Source organism: Musca autumnalis, unplaced genomic scaffold (genome assembly GCF_047663935.1).
Source record: "Musca autumnalis isolate F117 unplaced genomic scaffold, ASM4766393v1 scaffold_1, whole genome shotgun sequence".
Taxonomy (NCBI): Eukaryota; Metazoa; Arthropoda; class Insecta; order Diptera; family Muscidae; genus Musca; species Musca autumnalis.
Window position 1 is genome coordinate 295,219,230 of NW_027411644.1, and position 22,119 is coordinate 295,241,348.

At 37.0% G+C, this 22,119-nt stretch overlaps 2 protein-coding genes across 5 annotated transcripts in view; one reads left to right on the plus strand and one right to left on the minus strand.

The window, feature by feature from the left end:
• Nucleotides 1-22,119, plus strand: part of Sol1 — a 458,110-nt gene that overhangs the window by 93,963 nt on the left and 342,028 nt on the right. The gene's annotated exons all lie outside the window — the stretch shown is intronic.
• On the minus strand, nt 2,631-21,489 carry LOC141389739 (fatty acyl-CoA reductase wat-like). Its single transcript, XM_073961726.1, has 8 exons — nt 20,945-21,489; nt 9,866-9,978; nt 9,550-9,798; nt 3,973-4,234; nt 3,588-3,789; nt 3,282-3,524; nt 2,953-3,210; nt 2,631-2,893 (listed from the first exon to the last, which is right to left on the minus strand). Exons 1-8 carry the CDS (start codon nt 21,051-21,053, stop codon nt 2,803-2,805), a joined length of 1,527 nt encoding a protein of 508 aa, XP_073817827.1. The 5' UTR covers nt 21,054-21,489; the 3' UTR covers nt 2,631-2,802.

Consider the following 22,119-nt stretch of genomic DNA (forward strand, 5'->3'; position numbering starts at 1 on the left):
TTTGTCGAAGCAACTTACATTCGCTGCCTCAATTACGATGGAAAAAGTTGTTTCAGGGGCAAGTCCATACTTCTTGAGAAAACAGCCCGAAGGGTGTAAAAACCCCCTATGGCACGCCCATGGTCTATGTCGGTCCATTCTTTTAAGTACCTTTTCCGCAAAATTTTTGAACTTTAATCCTAATCAACATTTTTGTCGGTTCATACGACCTAAATTTTGAAACCCCCTAAATACATAAGTTTTTTGTTAAAAAGGTGTTTCAATTTGCACAGGCTGAGGGTATATCTCTGTCGGCAAAGCCGACTGATACTCTTTTACTTGTTTTTTATGGAAAACTAAAAAATTTTGATATTTCCTCATATGCACTTTCATACCGGCAAAATGTGCCTCATTAAAATAATGGTTTTAGACCCCAAGTATGTTTGGACGAAATCCATCCGGTACCTCCCAAAAGTTCGGGACTATATCTGTCCACCTCCCACATAAAATTTCGCATAAGTTCACTTTAAGACCTGCTCTCGAATCACTTTGATTTTTGTTGAACCAACTTGCATTCGCTGCATCCTTTATGACAGTAAAAGTTTTTTCAGAGCAAATCCATACTTCTTAAGAAAACAGTCCGTAAGGTGTTAAAACCCTTAGACATATGTAGTGGCTGGAGATAACTCTCGAACTGATCAACCGATTTGGTCCAAAAGTGAAAAGGTATAGCCGAAGATTTGAACACACGCAACCATCATTATGTGACATGTTTCGCTGTTGGTAGCAGCTCATCAGACATATCGGCTGTGGAGTGGCTACTCTGTAATCGAACTTTTCATTTCTTAAGGGGTTATGGCCACTAACAAATTTGACAAAATTGAACAATTTTTTATTCGCTCATTTTAAAGTACAGGTAGAATAGTACAGGTCTGTTCTATGGGGGGGCTATATCAAAACGCGGACATATGCTGACAAATTTCTGGGAAACGTGTTATAGCCTCAAAGAAGACTTACTACCACTTTGAATCTGTTCTTAAGTCTGTTCTTTGAACCTGTTCCTAAACCTAAATACTTGCGTGGGAGGTACCGGAAGAAGTGGACCGATAAAGTCAATCATCGAATATGACGTTGGGTTGGAAAAACGATTACTATGTGCAAAAATTGAACAAAATCGAAGACTACTTTTAAGAGCCTGTCAGTATGGAACTTCATCTACGGACAAATCAAATGTATTTAGGGACCTTTCAGAATTTTGTGTTTCTTTTTGGACATTTGAACTTGCTGGCAATAATTTAGATTGAGATTGAAGTTCAAAAGTTTTGCGGAGGAGGTACTTAAAGGAATGGACCGACATCGTCCATTGTGGAAGTGGATCTTAGTTTGGCCATATGGCCTATTTTAGAAGTTAAACTAAATTTGGACAAAATATTAGGAGATCTAACGTTTGGACAAACCGGTTGGCCCGTTCAAGAGATATCGTGCATACCATTTTAGTGACATTTTTTAAGTATTTGGGGGAAGTACCGGAATTTGTGGACCGGTATTGCCCATCTTCAAACTGAAATTAAGTTTAGACAAAATATGACGAAGGCCAAATTTTGGACCAAATAGGTTGATCAGTTGGGTATGGTGTCATAGGGGTTTTCTACACCGTTCGGGATGTTTTCTCAAGAAGTATGAACTTGCCCCGGAAAAAACTTTTACCGTCGTAACATAGGCAGCGAATGCAAGTTGTTTCAACATAAATCAAAGTGATTCGAGAGCAAGTCTTAAAGTGAACTTATACGAAATTTTGTGTGGGAGGTACCCGAAGGAGTGGAAAAATATATTCCATATTCGAACCTGATCTATATATTGTTGATATATTATGATGTGTAAAGTATGGACCAAATCGGTCACTCCCTTCAAGAGTTATCGTGCGCACAATTTTTCCGCACATTTTTGAACTTCTGTGCGGGAGGTACATGAAGGAGTGGACCGCTATGGCTTATCTTCAAACTTAAACAAAGTTTGAACAAGGCAGATCCGTTCGAGAGTTATTTTACACACGGTGTCATAAGGGTTTTTTGCGCCTTTCAGGCTATTTTCTCAGGAAAAATGAACTTACCCCTGACAAAACGTGTACCGTCGTATGGGGTTCTGTGAATACAAATTGTTACAACAAAAATCAAAGCGATTCTAGAGCAGGTCCTACACTGAACTTTTCCGAAATTTTGAGAGGGAGGTACCCGAAGTTGAGGAACGATTGAGTCCATATTGGAAATTCGTCTAAGTTCGGTAGAAATTTTACGATGTGGAAATTATGGACCAAATCGGTTACTCCCTCCAAGAGTTATCGTGTGCACAAATTTCCCGAAAATTTCCGAACTTTTGTGGGGGAGGTACCGGAAGAAGTGGACCGATATAATCCGTCTTCGAACTTATACTAAGTTTGGACAAAATATTACAAAATATCAACTCCAAATTGTCTGAAACGGATTTCGTCCAAACATACTTGGAGTCTAAAACCATTATTTCGGTGAGGCATATTTTGCCCATATGAAAGTGTATATACCCTTGTTAGCATAAATGCTGAGGGTATAAAAAAGTAAAAGCAGGTTTTTCTACCGATGTGGGATATCCGCATTATCTCAGAGTAAAAAATAAGATTTAAACATTTTAAATATTTTATTTATTTTCATAAATTATTTGCTTAATTGTGTATATTTCTAAATATCTTAAAACTAAATGAAGATCTAGTGGAATGTGTATATAACCCCTGGAAAAGGAACACCAGAAATGTTTCCTAAGATATACATTGGAAATGAATGGCTAAAGGAACTACAGAAAAATGAATTTTAAAAGGCCCCACACTAGCCACGCCATGCCAGCAATGAACAGACCATGGACAATAATGTTGAGTGTGCGGAAACTGCAAAGAAAATATCAACGTTGGTTAATTGCATAAGACGTTCTCAACACTTAACTTACATTTTCAACATTTTCTTGCCCTGGGGTATTGTTTCGGGATCTTCTTTGGCCACAAATCGTCTCATGCCTTGTATATTAAAATAGAAATATTTATTCCAATCTAATTTGGCCATATCAAAGTTGTACAGTTTTCGATCTTCCGTAGACATTGAATCCCAGAGATTATAACAATTGGTCATGTCAAAAGTGAAATCAAAAGCCAAGAAATAACGCAGCATACCGCATTGACTATGGATTTTTTTATAGGTTTTGGTCATTCTGTGAAAAATATATACTTGGTTTATTAATATCACAAAAAAATTTTGTTAGATTAAATGATATCTTTCTACCTTGTTGGTTTACCCATTAGCAGGAGAACAAAATCAATTAAATAGCCCGGCAAAGTGTGATATAAAAAGGTCAATAACTTATAACCATAATAAGTTTCAGCAAACAATAACATTGGATACCAAATCATATTTGGCAGGGGCATTTTGAAACCATGTTCCACAGTATAATTTTTAAATGTACCCCAGTCCAATTCATTTGTTTTGTGCGGTACTAAAGTATAAATGCGGGGTTCTTTATGGGGTCTACACGTAAAAAAAGAAAACTTTTTAGTTATGTATTTGAGTTGTGTGTTGCTTTTAACTTACTTTTGCATTATGGAGGTTGCCGTTTCCCAGGCACATGCCATCATCACATTGGCACAATAGTCGACAGGCACATACGCAGCATTTTGATTAGGCCGGGCATACATAACTCTCAAGACGCCATAACCACAACCGTAAACAATACTATTGGGTCCATATAAATTGTCGACCCAACCAGGTATGGGATCCTCACTAACGGCTAAAACTGTAATAAAAAATGTTATTTATTAGTGTTGGAATTTGTGTGAAAAATTTGATTTTTGAGCTTATACGAATCGGGGTAAACTTATAAGAGATGTGTCATTTGTCCCTTTAGGGATGTTTGTAGGTAAATATCGGAGTTTTTGGGCATTTATAATTTATCCATATTTTTTTTTTCAATACTTACTTATTCCAGGTCTGAATATACAGATGGGTAGGGAATTGCCACATTTTTGTACTGCCTCTTCGGCCACCGATTTGGTAAAACAATAGGTATTCGGGAATTCACCCAGCAATTCCTTTTCCTTAGCATCAAATTCCTCCTTGCTCAATTTGTCTTTAAGATTCAATAATTCATCACTGGTAATACCCAAATGTTGGCTATAGAACTTTTCCTCAGCATTGGTAATAATACAATTTGCGAAAGCTGAGGACACATGTACGAAAGACTGCAAAAAACCAAAAAGAAAAAAATACATAAAAAAATTAAAAAAAAAAAATAGTAAAAAAGTATCAGTCGGCTTTGACGACAGACATACCCTCAGCCTGTGTGAACTGACACACATTTTTCACAAAAAAAAGTATGTACTTAGGAGGTTTTCGCCTTGCATGCTAAAGGTCGGGGGTTCGATTCCCCGGGCAAGCAACATCAAACACTTTTCAACGGTGACAAAATACCCCTCAGTAATGTTGGCGACATTTCCTGAGTATTTCAGCCATGTAAAACTTCTCTGAAAGTGGTGTCTTAGGACAAACGGACTCGGCATTTAGCTAATATAAATCGGGGTGCACTCATTGATATGAGAGAAGTCTTCCTTGTCCCATCTGGGATGTTTGTGGAACAATTATTATATTATTAGTTAAGAGGTTTCAGAATGTTGGGCCTATAAACTTACCTATAAATATATGGATTAGGATAAAATCTCAAAAGTTTTTAATGAGGAGTTACCTAAAGGAATGCGCCGACATATTCCACTTTTGGAAGTGTGTCTTATTTTGCGAATCATTCCTCTCGATAGGACCATTATATATGAGGAAACATGTACTTGCCCACGAAAAACATCAAATCGTTATAAACAGAGCTACTAGGAGTATCTTCGGTAAAAAATTCCCAAGGATTTTCGCACATACCCCTAACCGCACTTAAACAAAAATGTTGATCATTTGTGTGGGTGGTACCGTAAGGAATGGACTGATAGGGCCACTTTTGAGCATAAACTAAGTTCGGACAATATATTTCGAGATCCAAAGTTTGGACCAAATAGGTTGGTCCGCTTATGAGATTTTCGAACGTTTTTGGGGGAGATACCGGAAGGAGTGGACCTATAAGCACCATCTTCGAATTTCATCTAATATTCGAACAAATAATACGATATGCAAAGTGTGGACCAACACAGTATTCGGTTCGAAAGTTGTCGTGCGCACTAGCCACTACAATTACTTACTTACTTAGCTGACCCATTACAGAACATTTGTTCCATAGACCGAACTAAGAAAAGATCTCCAATTCTCTCTTTTTTGTGCTTCGCTTTTTTGGAATACCGTGCCTTGTCATCTCATCATCCACTTGTTTGCGCCATCTATTCTTTGGCCTGCCAATTCTGCGTGCACCGCAATGTGGCTCGAATTTATACGCCTTTTTAGCGGGTTCATCATCGCTCATTCTTATTATATGGCCTAGCCAACGCAATCGCTGCATCTCGATACGTTTAACTATATTCATGTCTTTGTATAGCATATACAGCTCGTGGTTCATACGACGTCGATATTCACCGTCAACGCAGATCGGTCCGTAGATTTTTCGAAGAATTTTTTTCTCAAACACTCCAAGCACTGCCTTATCTGCTTTTGCAAGTACCCAGGCTTCGGAACCATACATCAGCACGGGTAGTATCAGTGTTTTGTAAAGCGTTATTTTTTCACGAGTTGTGGCTTTGTTTTTAAAGTGCTTACTTAAGCCAAAGTAGCATCTGTTGGCCAATACAATTCTTCTTATTCAGAACTGATTTCAGAACTGATGTTGTTTGTTGTGTTTACGGCGGTGCCGAGGTATACGAAGTCTTTTACTACCTCAAAATTATAGGAACCAACTTCAACAGTTGGTCCGATCCCAGTGGACGCATTGCGCGTCGACACCATCAGCTTGGTCTTCTCGTCGTTTACCGCCAGACCCACTTTAGCAGATTCTCCTTCGACCTTCATAAAGGTATCGGTTGCTTCTTTTACTGATCGGCCCATAATGTCTATATCAACAGCATAAGTAAGTAACATGTGGCTATTGGTGTAGATTGTGCCACTTCTTTTGACGTTTGCCTCTCGAATAACCTTTTCTAGCAGGATGTTGAAAAGGTCACACGAAAGGCTGTATACTTGCCTGAAACCTCTTTTGGTACAAAACTCTTCGGAGAGGTTCTTTCCTATTTTAACTGAAGATCTTGTGTCTGTTAGAGTCATTTTACAAAGCCGGATCAGCTTTGCGGGGATACCAAATTCAGACATTGCTTGGAATACCTTGGAACGTAGCGGGCTGTCGAAGGCTGCTTTATAATCGACAAAAAGGTGGTAGGTGTCGATCTGCATCTCTTGGGTCTTCTTCAGGATTTGCCGCAGGGTAAATATCTGGTCAATGGTGGACGTGCCAGGTCTAAAGCCGCATTGGTATGGTCCAATTATTTCGTTGACCATGGGCTTTAGTCGTTCGCACAATATCCCTGACACTATCTTGTATGCGATAGGGAGAAGACTTATGCCCCTATAGTTGGAGCATAAAGTCTTATATCCTTTCTTATGGACGGGACACAGGATGCTCAGGTTACAATCGTCGGGTACGCGTTCTTCCTCCCAGATGGAGCTAACTAGCTGTTGCATACACCTTATCAGCGTGTCGCCTCCGGTTTTAAACAGCTCGGCTGGTAGGCCATCAGCTCCTGCTGCCTTATTATTCTTCAGCCGGTTTATTGCTGTCTTTACCTCATCTTGGCCGGGTGGTATACATTCAATACCATCTTATTGGATTGGATCTGTGGTATCTTCGTCGACTTCGCTACTATTGGATACCAACAGTTTGGAAAAATGCTCTTTCCATATCCTTAAAACACTATCTGTATCAGTTACCAGATTAACTTGCTGGTCTCTACAGGAGTCAGTTCCAAAGCCATCAGTTTGATGTTGCACTCTTTGGTAGAATTTTCGGACTTCATTCTGTCTCCTGTACATCTCGATTTGTTCACACTTTTCTCCCGATACCTCTCTCGTGCGCCACGCGTTGCTACTGATTGTAAAGTAGCCCTATATGCCGCATTTTTCTCTTCGGTAGCAGCACTACACTCCTGGTCATACAATGGATTCCTTGGTCTCTGGTATCCAAGTACTGATTTTGCGGCTGTTTGCATGGAGTGGGCAATGTTATGCCATTGTCCTGATATGTTATCGGGATGAGGAGTGCTTTGATTAAGCAGTTGGGCCAGTTGAGTGGAATATGCTGTGACTATCTGTTGTGATTGCAGCTTACCGATGTCCAACTTCCGTGTTGTGTCTGATCGCACTTTGTTTGCTACGTTTAATCTGGTACGTACCTTTGCCGCAACAAGGTAGTGGTCCGAGTCTATGTTTGCACCTCGGAACGATCGTTCATCCAACACGCTTGGTGCATGTTTTCCATCTATCACAACGTGATCAATTTGATTTCTTGTTCTTTGATCTGGCGACAGCCAGGTGCCCTTATGAATATCGATATGCTTACAACTGGTACTGCTAACTAGCATGTTTCTTGCAGCTGCAAAGTCTATCAGCCTCATACCATTGTCAGATGTTTCACTGTGGAGACTGAAATTCCCGACTGTTGGGCCAAAGATATTCTCCTTTCCAATTTTGGCATTAAAATCGCCTAGTAAAATTTTAATGTCATGGGCAGGGCAACGGTCATATGTTTCTTCTAAGCAATCGTAAAATATATCTTTGGTCTATTCGTCCTTTTCTTCAGTGGGAGCATGAGCGCAAATAAAGCTGATGTTGAAGAATTTAGCTTTTATTCGAATTGCAGCAAGTCTTTCATTCACTGGGGTGATGCTTGATACCAGATGTTTTAGCCTCAGACTAACTACGAATCCGCAACCAAACTCATGCTATAATACAGTGCGTCACCTTTAGATGTTGTTGTGACGCCTTTCCCAATCCATCGTATTTCCTGTATGGCAGTAATATCGGCCTTGTACTTTTCAAGTACGTCTGCCAATGCGAAGACTGCACCTTCTCTATAAAGATTGCGAACATTCCAGGTGCAGATTCGCAGATCATGGTCCTTGAAACGTTTGCGGGGTTCGTCAACTTTAGAGGGGTTTGTTTTTCTTTTCCTTCGTTTTTTCATAGTAGGCTGTTTTTCTAGGGGAGGGTTACTAACCCGACGCCCAAACCCAAGTTTTTAACGTTCTTATGGGTGAACGCGCGGCACATGTTAGCTCACTACCTCTAACGGGTGTTAAAGGCAGTTCCCCAGATGACACCACGGGGAGGTCAGTGTCCACTTGAGATGAAAGAGGGACCAAGATAAATTCTGGGCTTTGCCATGTTAAAACCGGTCAGGACCGTTCCTTGGTATCTTCCATCACCTACGTCACCCCGGCTACGCAACCAAAATCCCTTCCCGCAATAATTTAGTGGGTTTTCAGATTTTGAGGCCCTGTTTGGACGTATGAACTTGACGAAAAAAAGTGTTGCGGAGGATAGACCTGAAGGAATGCATTTCCGAAATTTTGTGGGGGAGGTACCCGAATCAGTTGGCATATATAGTCCATATTCGAACTTGATATATATCTCGATATTTCGATGTGTGATATATAATTCGATGTGCAAAGTATGGACCGAATCGGTTACTCCCTTCAAGAGCTAATGTGCACACGATTTTTCCGAACATTTTTTTCTGGGGGGGGATGATGCCCTAAGAAGAAACCTGATATTTACCATTTCTGACAAAATATTAGGAAATACAAAATTTGGACGGTTGCTCAACAGATATAGAGCGTACCATTTTAGTGACTTTTTTAACCTTTGGGGATAGGTACCGGAAGGTGCGCACCAATAGTGCCCATCTTCGATAAAATATTAAGAAGGCAAAATTTTGGACCTACTCGGCAGATCCTTTCTACAGTTATCGTGCTCTTTAACTACAACACATGGTGCCGTAGTGGCTCTTAACACCTTTCGGTGTTGGTCTTGTATGGACTTGCCCCTGATAAAACTTGTACCGTCGTAATGGGGGCAGCGAATACAAGTTTTTGCAACAAAAATCAAAACGATTTGAGAACAGGTCCTAAAGGAACTTTTCCGAAATTTTGTGTGGGAGGTACCGGAAGGATCGGAAGGATTGGACCTAGAGCTCATATTGGAACCTGATCTATTTCCGGCGGAAATTTCGCAATGTGCTAAATTGTGTGCTAAAGAGTTTTCGTTCACACAATTTTTCCGAATATTTTCGAACATTTGTGGGTGAGGTACCTGAAGGAGGGAACAATATGAGCCATTTGCGAACTTACTTTTTTTTAACGTAGAAGCTTGAAATTTTGCAAAAGCATGTATTTTAGTCTTATGTATTCGATTCAATCAAAAAACTAATTTTGAATTTTTTGGAGATACGACTTCGGGCATTTATGGTGACAATATAAAAATATTTAAGAAATTAGAAAAAATACATGCACTTTCGTTATAGAATTCCAAAACAATACATAATTTAATACTCAAAATTGTTTTTTTTATATTCAATACTAACCTTCAAGTGCTTCATTTTTTTCGCCAATTCAAGAATATCTCTGGTTGCCGCAACATTAATTTGTGTTGCATTGCTCAGTGGCTCATTGAAACGTACAGTGGCAGCACAATGTATTATCACATCGACTTCTTCAATTAATTCGTTACGATCTTCATCTGAAATACCCAATTTCGTTAAAGCACAATCACCTTCAATGGTTGTAATATATTCCATTGGATTCGGTCGTACGGCATGTAATTTTTCAAAAAGCTAAAATGTAAAAAATATATTTTATACACACACGCATTCGATTATGTTGTATAAAAAAATTACTTACGGGATCATTTAATATTTTAGCGAAACGATCTTTGGCACAGGTACCACGTTTAGCGCGAGCCAATACATAAACATGTTGAACATCTGTGGTTCGTAGTAGTTTCTCAATAAATACTAAAAAAAACAATAAAATAAAAATGTTGTAGTATTACAAACATAACTTTTAGGAAAAAAAAAATTTAAAAAAAATATCAGTCGGCATTGCCGACAGATATTGTTTATTTCCTATGATAGAACAATTTAAAACCGTCTATTTGGAGTCCAGGTGAAGGAAGAATTGGTTTCGCAATGTTCTCAAATCATACCAGGAAAAATCTAATTTCCACATAACGAGTTTCTAAAGTAATTTTGGTAGTCGTAACTACTTTAAAATCAACATACTAACCCATTACTTTAATGAGCTGTAACTCCTCTACTTTTAGAGATATCAGCATGAAAATTTGAGACAAGATGAAGTAGAAGTCGTAGAAAAAATAGTAATTTCCAACTCAGAAAAACCATTTTTTGAGTTATGCCAGTCTTTGAGTAAATAAGCGATATGTTCTTTAGAACAGTTGAGGTGAATTTATGTATGTTCGATTTGAACACACTCCATTTTTATTTTGCTCTCTGCTGAATTTGCTGCTGTGCCACGCGTGCCTACCTTAGGTGTTGTCTACACGCTTACACGTGTACCACTAAAACTCTTCGTAATTTTGCTGACAAAAATTATTTACCGAAGGTGAGCTTTGAACATACAACAATAATAACCCATAAGTAAGTCCATATCTAATTTTCCAATTTTCCTTGCGGCATTTGTCAGTTTGATGAAGAGAGAGGTGAGGCATATGGTAACCCTTTGCCTATCAACACCCTTTCTCACCAACAAACTTACAATTGCCGCAATGAAAATTGCATAATGTAGATATGGAATAACTGCACAACTGTTGATAACGATTTGATAAACAAATTTTTTTGCTCACGTAGCACGGTGCGCCTTAACTAAATTTAAATGAAAGGTGCTTACACCTAGGAAGGATCTCCGGAGGGATTTTCAAATAAATTGCGGTCAAAGTTCACATTTATAGGGCTTTTTTAGGTTTTCACGATTTTGCTTGAAACCGCAAGCCTTATCGAAATGGGATTAAAGAAAATGTTGTAGCAGTCAAGATTCTCTAAAAGACTGACCTCAATGGTGTTTTTGTAGGTTTTACCATTTTTGTGATATAGAAGTTCAAATTGGGACAATGTACTGACCCCTATAAAACAATGTCATGCAGGGTGCACCTTAACTAACTTTTTTATGAAAACCGCCTACACCTGGGGAGTTTTCACGGATTCTGAAACAGCAATGTTCATAGATGAGAAAAATCCAAAAACAAAAAAAAAATCGCTGGAGGGATTTTGAATTAAATCACAATAAAGTTCACATTTTTATACCCTCAGCATTTATGCTAACGAGGGTATATGGGCAAAACTGCCAATTATTTCATATTCCATTTCCAAAAAATTGAATTTTTTCTTTTCGCGCTACATCAACGATTTTTGGTACACAGGCTAAGAAAAAATTCCCCTTTACAAATCCGCTCGCGAGCAAATTTTTGGTTGTTGCGGACAAATGTTATCGCGGTTTTACTTCTGCTTTTAAGAAACAATTATTATAAAAACGCTAATTATTTTATTGAGCACAATTGTCACTAAAAAGTTATCACGAAGTGACGTCATTACGTAGATTGCATAATATTTGTAAAATGTTACTCAGCATTCGCGGAATTTACAAAAAATTGACAAAATTTTAAATGTAATCCGAATTTTTTGAAAATATAGGTCCATTTACCCGTCAAAAATTACAAAAAAGTAACAGTTTTAAATAAAGACATCACGGAGAATCAAATGAGACCAAACTTATAATCATCGGGATAGTAGTTAGGATATTATAGCCAAAATAAGCACATATTTGTGTTACAAAAACCAATTTTGGTTTGGATTAATAGTTTTCACATGCATTCTAGAGTTGAAAATATTGGAAAAATTCTATAGGAGTACTTCTTTTATTTTTCTTTAAACTCCCAAAGAAAATGGGCGGATTTTGCTTTATCTACATTCACATAGAAGGTTTCCCATTGAGAAAAGTTATCGGGTTGATGAAATAAATCATTAGTCATTTTAAACGGAAATAGAGTTGAAATAAACCGCTTTTACATATATGCATTATTAAAATATGTGTAAATCGCGTAATTATCAAAATCGTTTTGTCCGCATGTGATTTTCATGTACAGCAAGACCATATCTTTTAATTTGTATATATTTTTCGAAATATAATTTGGACGCTAAGATGTAGCATCGGCTGCATCTTAGCATTAAAAAACCTATAAAACATCGCTAATTTGCGCAAAGTTCATACAATTTCGTTCCGCATCCGGTTTTAGTGTCACCATGAAAATCTGCATCGATGTATACCTATTTCAAGGCAATCAGTCAAGAACCGTGGATGTAGCATCACACACTATTTTTGGGATAAAATGAATGCAGTTCCCTTATCAGTGAAGTTTTTAAATCTCTGTTTCCGCAAAAAGTTAGATGCTGCACTAGTTTTTTCATAGTAGTGGAAACGGCCGACAGAATACGCGATAAAATGCGCGATATTTTCGAAAACAATTTTAGGTCATTTTCCTACCTTGGAATTTCTCCTATCTCGCGTTTTAGTAGATGGATTTTAACGAGTATTGATTTATTAGATCCGCAACGTAAAAATCCAAAATTTGCAATCATGCACAAGTAAATCGAATGCCAATTGTACAAATTAGACCCGAAATATTTGATTTTTAGAAATTTGTTCGCACAAAATTTTCGTATTTGGATACAGATTTCCCTGAAGCTGTGTAGGCTACATTCACGACACATATATCAAATAAATCAGAATCGTGAGTTCTTCATTCCTATATATGATTTTTTGCAAAACCTGTTTGCGGAACGAAATTATAAGAAAATTTCAAAAAACACTTAAAATCTGGCTTCAAAATGTCAGCATCATTTAATGGTAGACGCAGATCAAATTTTGAAAAGTTATACATTGGTGGGATTATCCTTATTTAGTTGGCTTCTACTTTCACTTTGACAGGAAAATCGGGGAAAATGTGGTTTAATCACAAATCGAGAGAAAACAAAAAAAGTCACGTTGGCTTCAACCCATTTTTACCCATTTTTTAACATAAATATAGCCACAGCTTCCGCGCAAATCAACTTTGAAGGCCAATATTTTTTGCCAAGTCTAAAAACATTTCATTTTATCCAAAAGCATTTAAATTGTACAATATACAACCACTATTCGCGAGTTATAAAGGGGTAAACCTTGGCTTCAACGATGTTAAATTTTCAATAATTTTGCCCATATACACTTTCATACGGGCAAAATGTGCCTCATCGAAATAATGGTTTTAGACCCCAAGTATGTTTGGACGAAATGCGTTTCAGACAATTTGGAGTTGATTTAGCCATGTCCGTCCGTCTGTCTGTCTGGCTGGTGCGCACGATAACTCTAGAACGGAGCAACCGATTGGGTTCAAAATTTGGCTTTCGTAATATTTGCCCAAACTTAGGTTAAGTTCGAAGATGGGTTATATCGGTCCACTCCTTCCGGTACCACCCCCACAAAAGTTCGAAAATGTTCGGAAAATGTGTGCGCACGATAACTCTTGAAGGGAGTAACTGATTTGGCCCACACTTTATACAGCCTGAACGTTCTACCAAACTTAGATGAAGTTTAAGTATGGACTCAATCGGTCCACTCCTTCGGGTACCTCCCACACATAATTTCGGAAAAGTTCAGTTTAGGACCTGGTCCCGAATCGCTTTGATTTTTGTTTACGCAAGTTGTATTCGCTATCCTCTATACGACGTTGTAAGTTTCATTAGGGGCAAGTCCATACTTCCTGAGAAAATAGTCAGAAAGTTACAAAAAACCCTATGACAGCGTGTGTAGTGGTTGGAGCGCAAGATAACTCTCGAACGGATCTGCCGATTCGGTCCAAAATTTGGCTTTCGTAATATTTTGTCCAAACTTAGTTCAAGTTCAAAGATGGATTATATCGGTCCACTCCTTCCGGTACCTCCCCCACAAAAGTTCGAAAATGTTCGGAAAATTTGTGCGTACGATAACTCTTGAAGGGAGTAAACGATTTGGTCCATACTTTGCACATTATGAAATTTCTACCAGACTTAGATGAGGTTCCAATATGGACTCAATCGGTAAACTTCTTCGAGAACATCCCACACAAAATTTCGGAAAAGTTCAGTTTAGGACCTGCTCTCGAATCGCCTTGGTTTTTGTTGTAACATCTTGTATTCACTGTCCCCTATTTGAAGGTACAAGTTTCCTCAGGGGCAAGTCCATACTTCCTGAACAAATAGCCTGAAAGTTGAAAAACAAACCCTTTGACACCATGTTTATGGGTGGCAGCGCAAGATAATTCTTGAACGGAAATGCCGATTCCGGCCAAAATTTGCCCTTCCAAACTTAGTTTAAGTTCGTAGGTAAGCCATATCGGTCCACTCATTCAGGTACCTAGCCCACAAAAGTTTAAAAATATTCGGAAAAATTGTGCGCACGATAACTCTTGATGGGAGTGACCGATTTGGTCCATACTTTACACATTATCATAATATCTACCAGATATAGATCAGGTTCGAATATGGACTATATTTGTCCACTCCATCCCGTACCTCCCACACAAAATTTTGGATAAGTTCACTTTAAGACCTGCTATTGAATCACTTTGATTTTTGTTGAAGCAACTTACAATCGCTGCCTCAATTACGATGGTAAAAGTTGTTTCAGGGGCAAGTCCATATTTCTTGAGAAAACAGCCCGAAGGGTGTAAAAACCCCCTATGGCACCCCCATGGTCTATGTCGGTCCATTCCTTTAAGTACCTTTTCCGCAAAATTTTTGAACTTTAATCCTAATCAACATTTTTGTCGGTTCATACGACCAAAATTTTGAAACCCCCTAACTACGTAAGTTTTTTGTGAAAAAAGTGTTTCAATTTGCCCATGCTGAGGGTATATCTCTGTCGGCAAAGTCGACTGATACTTTTTTACTTGTTGTAATATATAACGGTATTTAACAAAACAAAACAGAAGAAGTTGACATTTACGTATGATCTCTTAAAAACTTTAATAACATTAGTAAGGTTGTGACTATTTACAAGGCAAGTAACTCAAAATTGAAAGGATAAAATTATTTTTTTCGAAATGTAAGTTTTAGTACAAGGCACAGTGGATCCACCCATTGGCCAAAAATAAAAAAAAATTAATATCAAAATATTGGTAAAATAACTGGCAATGCTGACAGCTATGACAATGACCTTTTCAAACATATATTAGTTTTTGTTTCATTCGAACGCGATCTTCTTAAGAATAGCTTCAAAAGTCGGAACATTTGACTAATATTTTTTGTTGTGAGTACAACCTATATTTTAAGTGCAAGTAAATATATTCAAAATATCGCGAAACTAATACGTATAGTAAAATATTATAATCGATTTTGAAGGAGGAGGTAATAGCTTAGTTTCATTAAAAAATAGTGTTTTAGCGTGTTGTGGAATTCTAGTTAGCTGTATATTTTCTTAGTGTATTTTGTAATGCCAATATACTTAAATTTGACCTAAGGTTTTAGTCATGATGCCCACCAGTGCCCACCTCGGGAATAATTTTGCATAGTAGGTCATGGGTTTAAGATTATGCAGTATTAAAATCAGTTGCCATCTAGTGCCAGACTATAAATGGTGGGTCGCTGACTAAAGCTGCCCTAGAATATGGTTTCTATTGATATATTAGCGTATAACTCTGTTATCTGACCACGTACATTAACATAATTGTCATCAGTGGCAAGATGAAGAAATCTTCTTCCAAATAAGTCTTACTATGGCGGTATGTGCCTTCCAGAAAGAACGCTATAAGATCTATATTTAAAATTTTACCAATTTTCAGACAAAAATGTTGATTTTTTTAATCCACTAAATTGGTTGGATTTTATCTTGTTTTGGGGATTGTTTTGTTTCCTCAAGCCTATTTTTGAATCATAAGATAATCGGGACCTTAGTTCATGTCATTTTGTATTAAGAGCATAAAACAATTCTTACCGTATACCCCCTCCTGAGGGGTAAGGGCGGAGAATGTCACGCTCGTGGTTTCTCAAAACACTCTTTGCAACAGCACAAAGCTGTAATCGGCGCATTGGCTTGATTTTTACACTCTAAATATTTTTGGCCACTTTCTCCATACAAGTGGATCCACTGTGCAAGGGTTTCTAATTACTTTTACATAAAAATGTGTACACATTATTCCCATAAAATGGACTGGAAATCACATTTTTTATAATACTTTTTTGGTGGATTTTTTTTCCATGTCCTAAAAATTGAAGTAGAGTTTTACTAACTTCGCCATCCTTCGCCTCTCTCCAAATTTTTTGAAGAATGTTCGAAATAATGTCAAGTTTACAAAAAATTTGGTTCCAGCTGCATATATTTGCATTTCCGTGTGTGATATTAAAAATACTGACGATGCCTCTGGTCGTTTCAGTGAATATGCCGTATTACTGTATTCTCAGTTTCTTCTTTGCTTTGTGTTTTAATAGTTTGTTTTGGTTTTTTTCTTTAAAGATTTAGACATTGTTGTTTTGGGATCTACTTATGAGTATTGTATGGGAATGATTTATGCGTAAAATGTACGACTAAAGGAGACAGCAATCTTCCAAAAATAAACTTGTTGAATGAAAAAAGCAAGCTTTGTTGGGCATTACACCCCATTATTTAAAGAATCCTTGCCAAAGCAGGATATACGGGCGTATCCTTAATCGGGAGGGATATACTTTTACTGAATATTACTGAAAGTACTTCGTTTTCAATATAGGGAAAATATGCATAGATATTCTACTACAATCTTTCTGTATTCCCAAGTTTTAAAGGGGGGTTCTATTCAAATGAGCCAATTTTTTTACTTCAAGTTTTGACTTTATTTTGTTTTCCTTGCATAATTCTTATACAAATTGGACTTGAATGCAAATGAATGACTAAGTTTACTCCAAACACATGAAGCAAAATATAATAAAACTTAATAATATCATATCTTGTATAATTTGGAAAAAATGGAGATTGAAAAAAATTTTGCAGGGGGGTTCTATTCAAGTGAGCGGTAGTGTATATGTATGATGCTGCATATAATATGAAAAACAAGTAAAAATGTAAAGTTCGGTCGCACCGAATTTTATTATGAAATATTCTGACCGCAAATGGTATAATTTGTTTACTTTCCCGTCTACGATACCAGTCGGAGACGTTTTTTGACCAGTAAGAACTCCAAATAGCAAATTACAACCAATTCGAACCGAAAATGTAGATAAAAACCTCAAAATAACTGAAATAAGGAGGTGTCGTAATATGAGGGCTATACCGAAAACTGGACCTAAGACCACCATTTTTGGCGCAGAAGGTTTCTGGTCATTGAGAACCCCAAATGGCAAATTACAATCAATTCGGGCCGAAAATGTTAAAAAAATTTTCAAAATACCAGAAATCGGGAGGTATCGTAATATGAGACCTATACCGAAACCTGGACCTAAGACCACCATTTTTGGTGCAGAAGTTTTCTGACCATTGGGAACCCCAAATACCAAAGTACAGCCAAATAGGGCCGTAAATGTAGATAAAAGCTTCAAAATACCTGAAATAGGGTGATACCGCTACATGGGGGCTATAGGACAAAACTGGACCCATATTGATGATTTTTGGGTAAAGTATTCTTGACTTATTTTTAGCGTATACTGAAAAAATCAGATTGACCCGACGATTGTAAATAGTTTTGTCGCACCTTCCCATACAAGTGAGACCACTGTGCATTGTTACAAGTTCGGCCTGGCGAATTTAACGCCGTTCTTACTTGTTTTATGTTCACGTAGTTATTTATTGAAATTATAACAAGTTTTATTTGTTTTCCATAAAAATTGTTAAATTTTTTTTATTCAAAATACACATTTTGATAAAGCTGTATATCGAAAAAGTTCTTTCTGTGTAGGTTATCTAATTTTTTATGGGTCAAGTTCGAATCGGTCCACTCCCACGGAGTGCGCACGATAACTCTCGAAGTTAATTACCGATTTGGTCCATACTTTGGACATTGTAATATTTGTTGGAACATTAAATGTTCCCATACGAAATTTGAAAAATTTTCGGAAAAATGCAATTTAAGACGGCTCTCGAATTGTTTTGATTTTTTTTCCAACGAAATCCGTCAAATAAACATAGATTCACAATGTGCAGTGGTCCTAACTTTGCATATCGTAATATTTCTGCAAATCTTAGATAAAGTTCAAAAATGGTGCTATCTATGGCAAGCTCGGTATCTCTTGAACGAAGTAGTCGATTTGCACGCAGACCGGCTTCCCAATGGTTAAAAACACTTCTCCATATAAAATAGTTGGGAATTTGCAATTTCGTGTTAGCAAGAAAAACTCATTATTCAATACGTGTTCGGAATATTTTATGGAGGAGGGTATAAAAAGTTTGACCCGATCTTAATACCTGTGTATTTGTTTAAAATTTCTAAAATTTGGTTCTCCCATCAACGGAATTTTATTATTTTTCGGCAGGTCGGGTTTTGTTGTTCATTTTTTTATACCCTCAGCATTTATGCTAACGAGGCTATATACACTTTCATACGGGCAAAATGTGTCTCATCGAAATAATGGTTTTAGACCTCAAGTATATTTGGACAAAATCCGTTTCAGACAATTTGGAGTTAATTTAGCAATGTCCGTCCGTCTGTTTGTCTGGCTGGTTGAAGCGCACGATCACTCTCGAACGGATCAACCGATTTGGTCCAAAATTTGGCTTTCGTAATATTTTGTCCAAACTTAGTTTAAGTTCGAAGATGGGTTATATCGGTCCACACCGTCCGGTACCTCTCCCACAAAAGTTCGGAAAATTTGTGAGCACGATAACTCTTGAAGGGAGAAACCGCAAAGTCTGGACCAAATATACTTTGCATATCGTGAAATTTCATGGGCTCAATCGGTCCGCTCCTTCGGGTACCCCTAAAAACAACATTTCGGAAAAGTTCAGTTTAGGAACTGGTCTCAAATCGCTTTGATTTTTGATGCAACAACTGTATTCACTGCCCCCCACACAATGGTACAAGTTTCATCAAGGGCAAGTCCATACTTCCTTCGGGTACCCCCAACACAAAATTTCGGAAAAGTTCAGTTTAGGAGCTGGTCTCGAATCGCTTTGATTTTTTGCTGCAACAACTGTAATCACTGCCCCCTACACAATGGTACAAATTTCATCAGGGGCATGTCCATACTTCTTGAGAAAATATCCTGAAAGGTGCAAAAAGACCCTGTGACACCGTGTGTAGTGGTTGGAGCGTAAGATAACTCTCGATAGGATTTGCCGATTCGATGTCAAAATTTGGCCTTCGTAATATTTTTTCAAACTTAGTTTAAGTTCGAAGATAAGCCATATCGGTCCACTCCCCCACAAATGTTCAAAAATGTTAGGAAAAATTGTGCGCACGATAACTCTTGAAGGGAGTGACCGATTTGGTCCATACGTCAGATATAGATCAGGTTCGAATATGGACTATATTTGTCCCTTCTTTCGGGTACCTCCCACACAAAAATTCGGATAAGTTCACTTTAAGAACTGCTCTCGAATCACTTTAATTTTTTTTTGAATTACGACGAATCAATTACGACGGTAAAAGTTTTTTAAAGGCAAGTCCATACTTCTTAGAAAACAGACCGAAAGGGGTAAAAGAACACACTATGACACCATATGTAGTGGCTGGGGAGCACGATAACTCCCGAACCGATGAAACAATTTGGTCAAAACTTTGGATCTCCTAATATTTTTCCAAACTTTAGTTTAACTTCTAAAATGGCCCAAATAGGTCCTCTTGTTAGGGTACCTTTCGCACAAAAGTTCAACGTTTGGGCTTAAGTGTAGTTAAGGCTCTGTTTGAAGATCGTTTGTAAATGTGTACCGATGGTGTTCGTTGTGGTCCTGTTTAGAACGATATTATCTGTTCCGTGGACAATTCCATGCTTCCTGGCATGCTGGTCCAATATTTATACGATGACTCACTGAAATGACTAGTAGGCGCGATATCTATCGTAAAGATATGACTCCCTAAATAAGATCCATTTCCATAATGGAATATTCCTTCAAGGACCTCCTCCGAAACACTTTTTGACTTTAATCCTAATCAACATTTTTGTCGGCAAGTTCAAGTGTCCAAAAAGGGGCACAAAATTCTGAAAAGACCCCAGACATAGGCTGAGGTATATTTCTGTCGACAAAGCCGACTGATATTTTTTACTTGTTACACAGAAATTTAGTTTTAAATGCAGTTGTATTCCTCTTTACAATATTTGTATTATATTTCTTCATGATTTGTTTTTGTAGTGAAGATATAATCACTGATGCATAATCTTCCACTTCAAGTTCATAGAAAACAATTTCTCTTGTAAAATCACATTTCAGCCTCTCATTCATCTTCGTATTAAATATACACCTTTAATACGTTTACTGTTCTGCTTGGGCAACTTTGAACTTTTAACATGTTACGGCAAAAGTAAAATGTTTATGCCAGTTCTATATTAATTCGAAAAAAGTATTGTCACACAACGTTGATTTAATTTATGTATTCACTTTTAAAAGCTTGTTGGTGTTTCCCCAGAAACTGGAATTTTAAAAACCAAATGTCACCACCATGCCAATACAAAATTGTATTATAACAATGGTATAATTATTTCAACAAAAAAATCTTCTTCGGTGGCATAATTTAATTTTTTGATTAAAATTTATAAGAAATATTAGAAAAAAGTAACACTGTATTCCAAATGTTTTTTCGATTTGTATTTCATTCCATTAATTTTAGCTGTTGGTTTGATCACAATCACATTGTTTTTTTAATGTTTATTTTAAAAATAAATAAATCGTATATATTTTTTCGTATTTTATGACCACGTATTGTTATGGGTAATTTAACTTATTTATTGTTAAGAGATTTCCAGATTTTGCATCTTAATAAAAAATACACACCTTTTCCCAAAAATCCGGTGCCACCAGTAACGAATACTTTTTTATTGCGGAAAAAGTTTTGAATTTTTGTATCCATTTCTAATGTGTTATTTTGCATATTATTCACCATTTTTATTTGATTTTGTAATTCCGTTTTTATTTCTATTTTTTTTTTTTAATTTTCCAATTGTTGTTTTTTTGTTTTCACACACTTTATTGGCGTTCGGTTATCAATCAGTTTAATTATTATTTCTGAACACGCTTGGCAAAAATTGCGAAATTAATCTTCTTAATAACGCATGCGCTACCCGACTTTTTCCGCGACGTAAGAAAAAATTTGAAAGAGCCTGCTTGCTCTACGTTCTGACAGCAAATAGAAATGAAATTTCAATTGTCGTCTTATATATGCACTTTGCACAATACCTAACTGTGATTCAAATTGAAACCGGCTCGCAATACTGCGTATGTAGCTCACTGCGAACATTGGCGTTGCATTAAACAGCCGGACGTCATTAACAAAAACTTCAGTTGCGTCGCTGTTTTGCCAGACGCTGCTAATAAATGTTGTCCCAAGAAATGCCACCCGTTCGGGTAATGAATGTTGTATTCCCATGGTAGATATTCGCAAAAACACAATCGAAATTGAGTAATTTCCAATATTATTTGCTGTTCCATGTAAAGTTTTTTTCCTTAATGTTGAAATGTATTTATTGCAGCTTAAGTACCGTAATTATTTATGCTAATTAAAAAACACACATTTGTATCCCAAAAATACGCTTGAAATAATTGTTGTTTTTGTTAAAATTTAGCATTTTTTGGCTTCATTATTTCACCTATTTAATATTGTCGTGCTTGGGTATTTCTGTTAAACGATTGAATTGGTTTCGGAAAGTTTATTAGTCAAGGAGTAGTACCCATAAATTGTTTAGAACTGAATTATCTTGTCTTCACATTTTGATGTTTTGCATACGTTTGTTTTTTTTTTCGAAACGGGTTCCATATGAAAAGCCTCTTCATTCTTGGATTTAGTAAAACGGATCAAAGCATATTTAAACCGCTTGTGAACTATATCCTGATATATATTTTTGTGAATGATAATAGACACCTAGCAATGACCTTGACGGCTTTTAGCAAGACAAATTTGCAATGATAATCCGAATACACAAGTTGTGAAAATTCTACAAAACTTGTAATTA

Coding starts and splice junctions, on each gene's coding strand:
- LOC141389739 (XM_073961726.1), bottom strand. CDS start 21,053: ATGGTGAATAATATGCAAAATAACACATTAGAAATGGATACAAAAATT. Junction 9,979..20,944: donor CACCGGATTTTTGGGAAAAG/GTGTGTATTTTT, acceptor TGTTTTTTTTAG/TATTTATTGAGAAACTACTA. Junction 2,894..2,952: donor GGCAAGAAAATGTTGAAAAT/GTAAGTTAAGTG, acceptor TTTTCTTTGCAG/TTTCCGCACACTCAACATTA.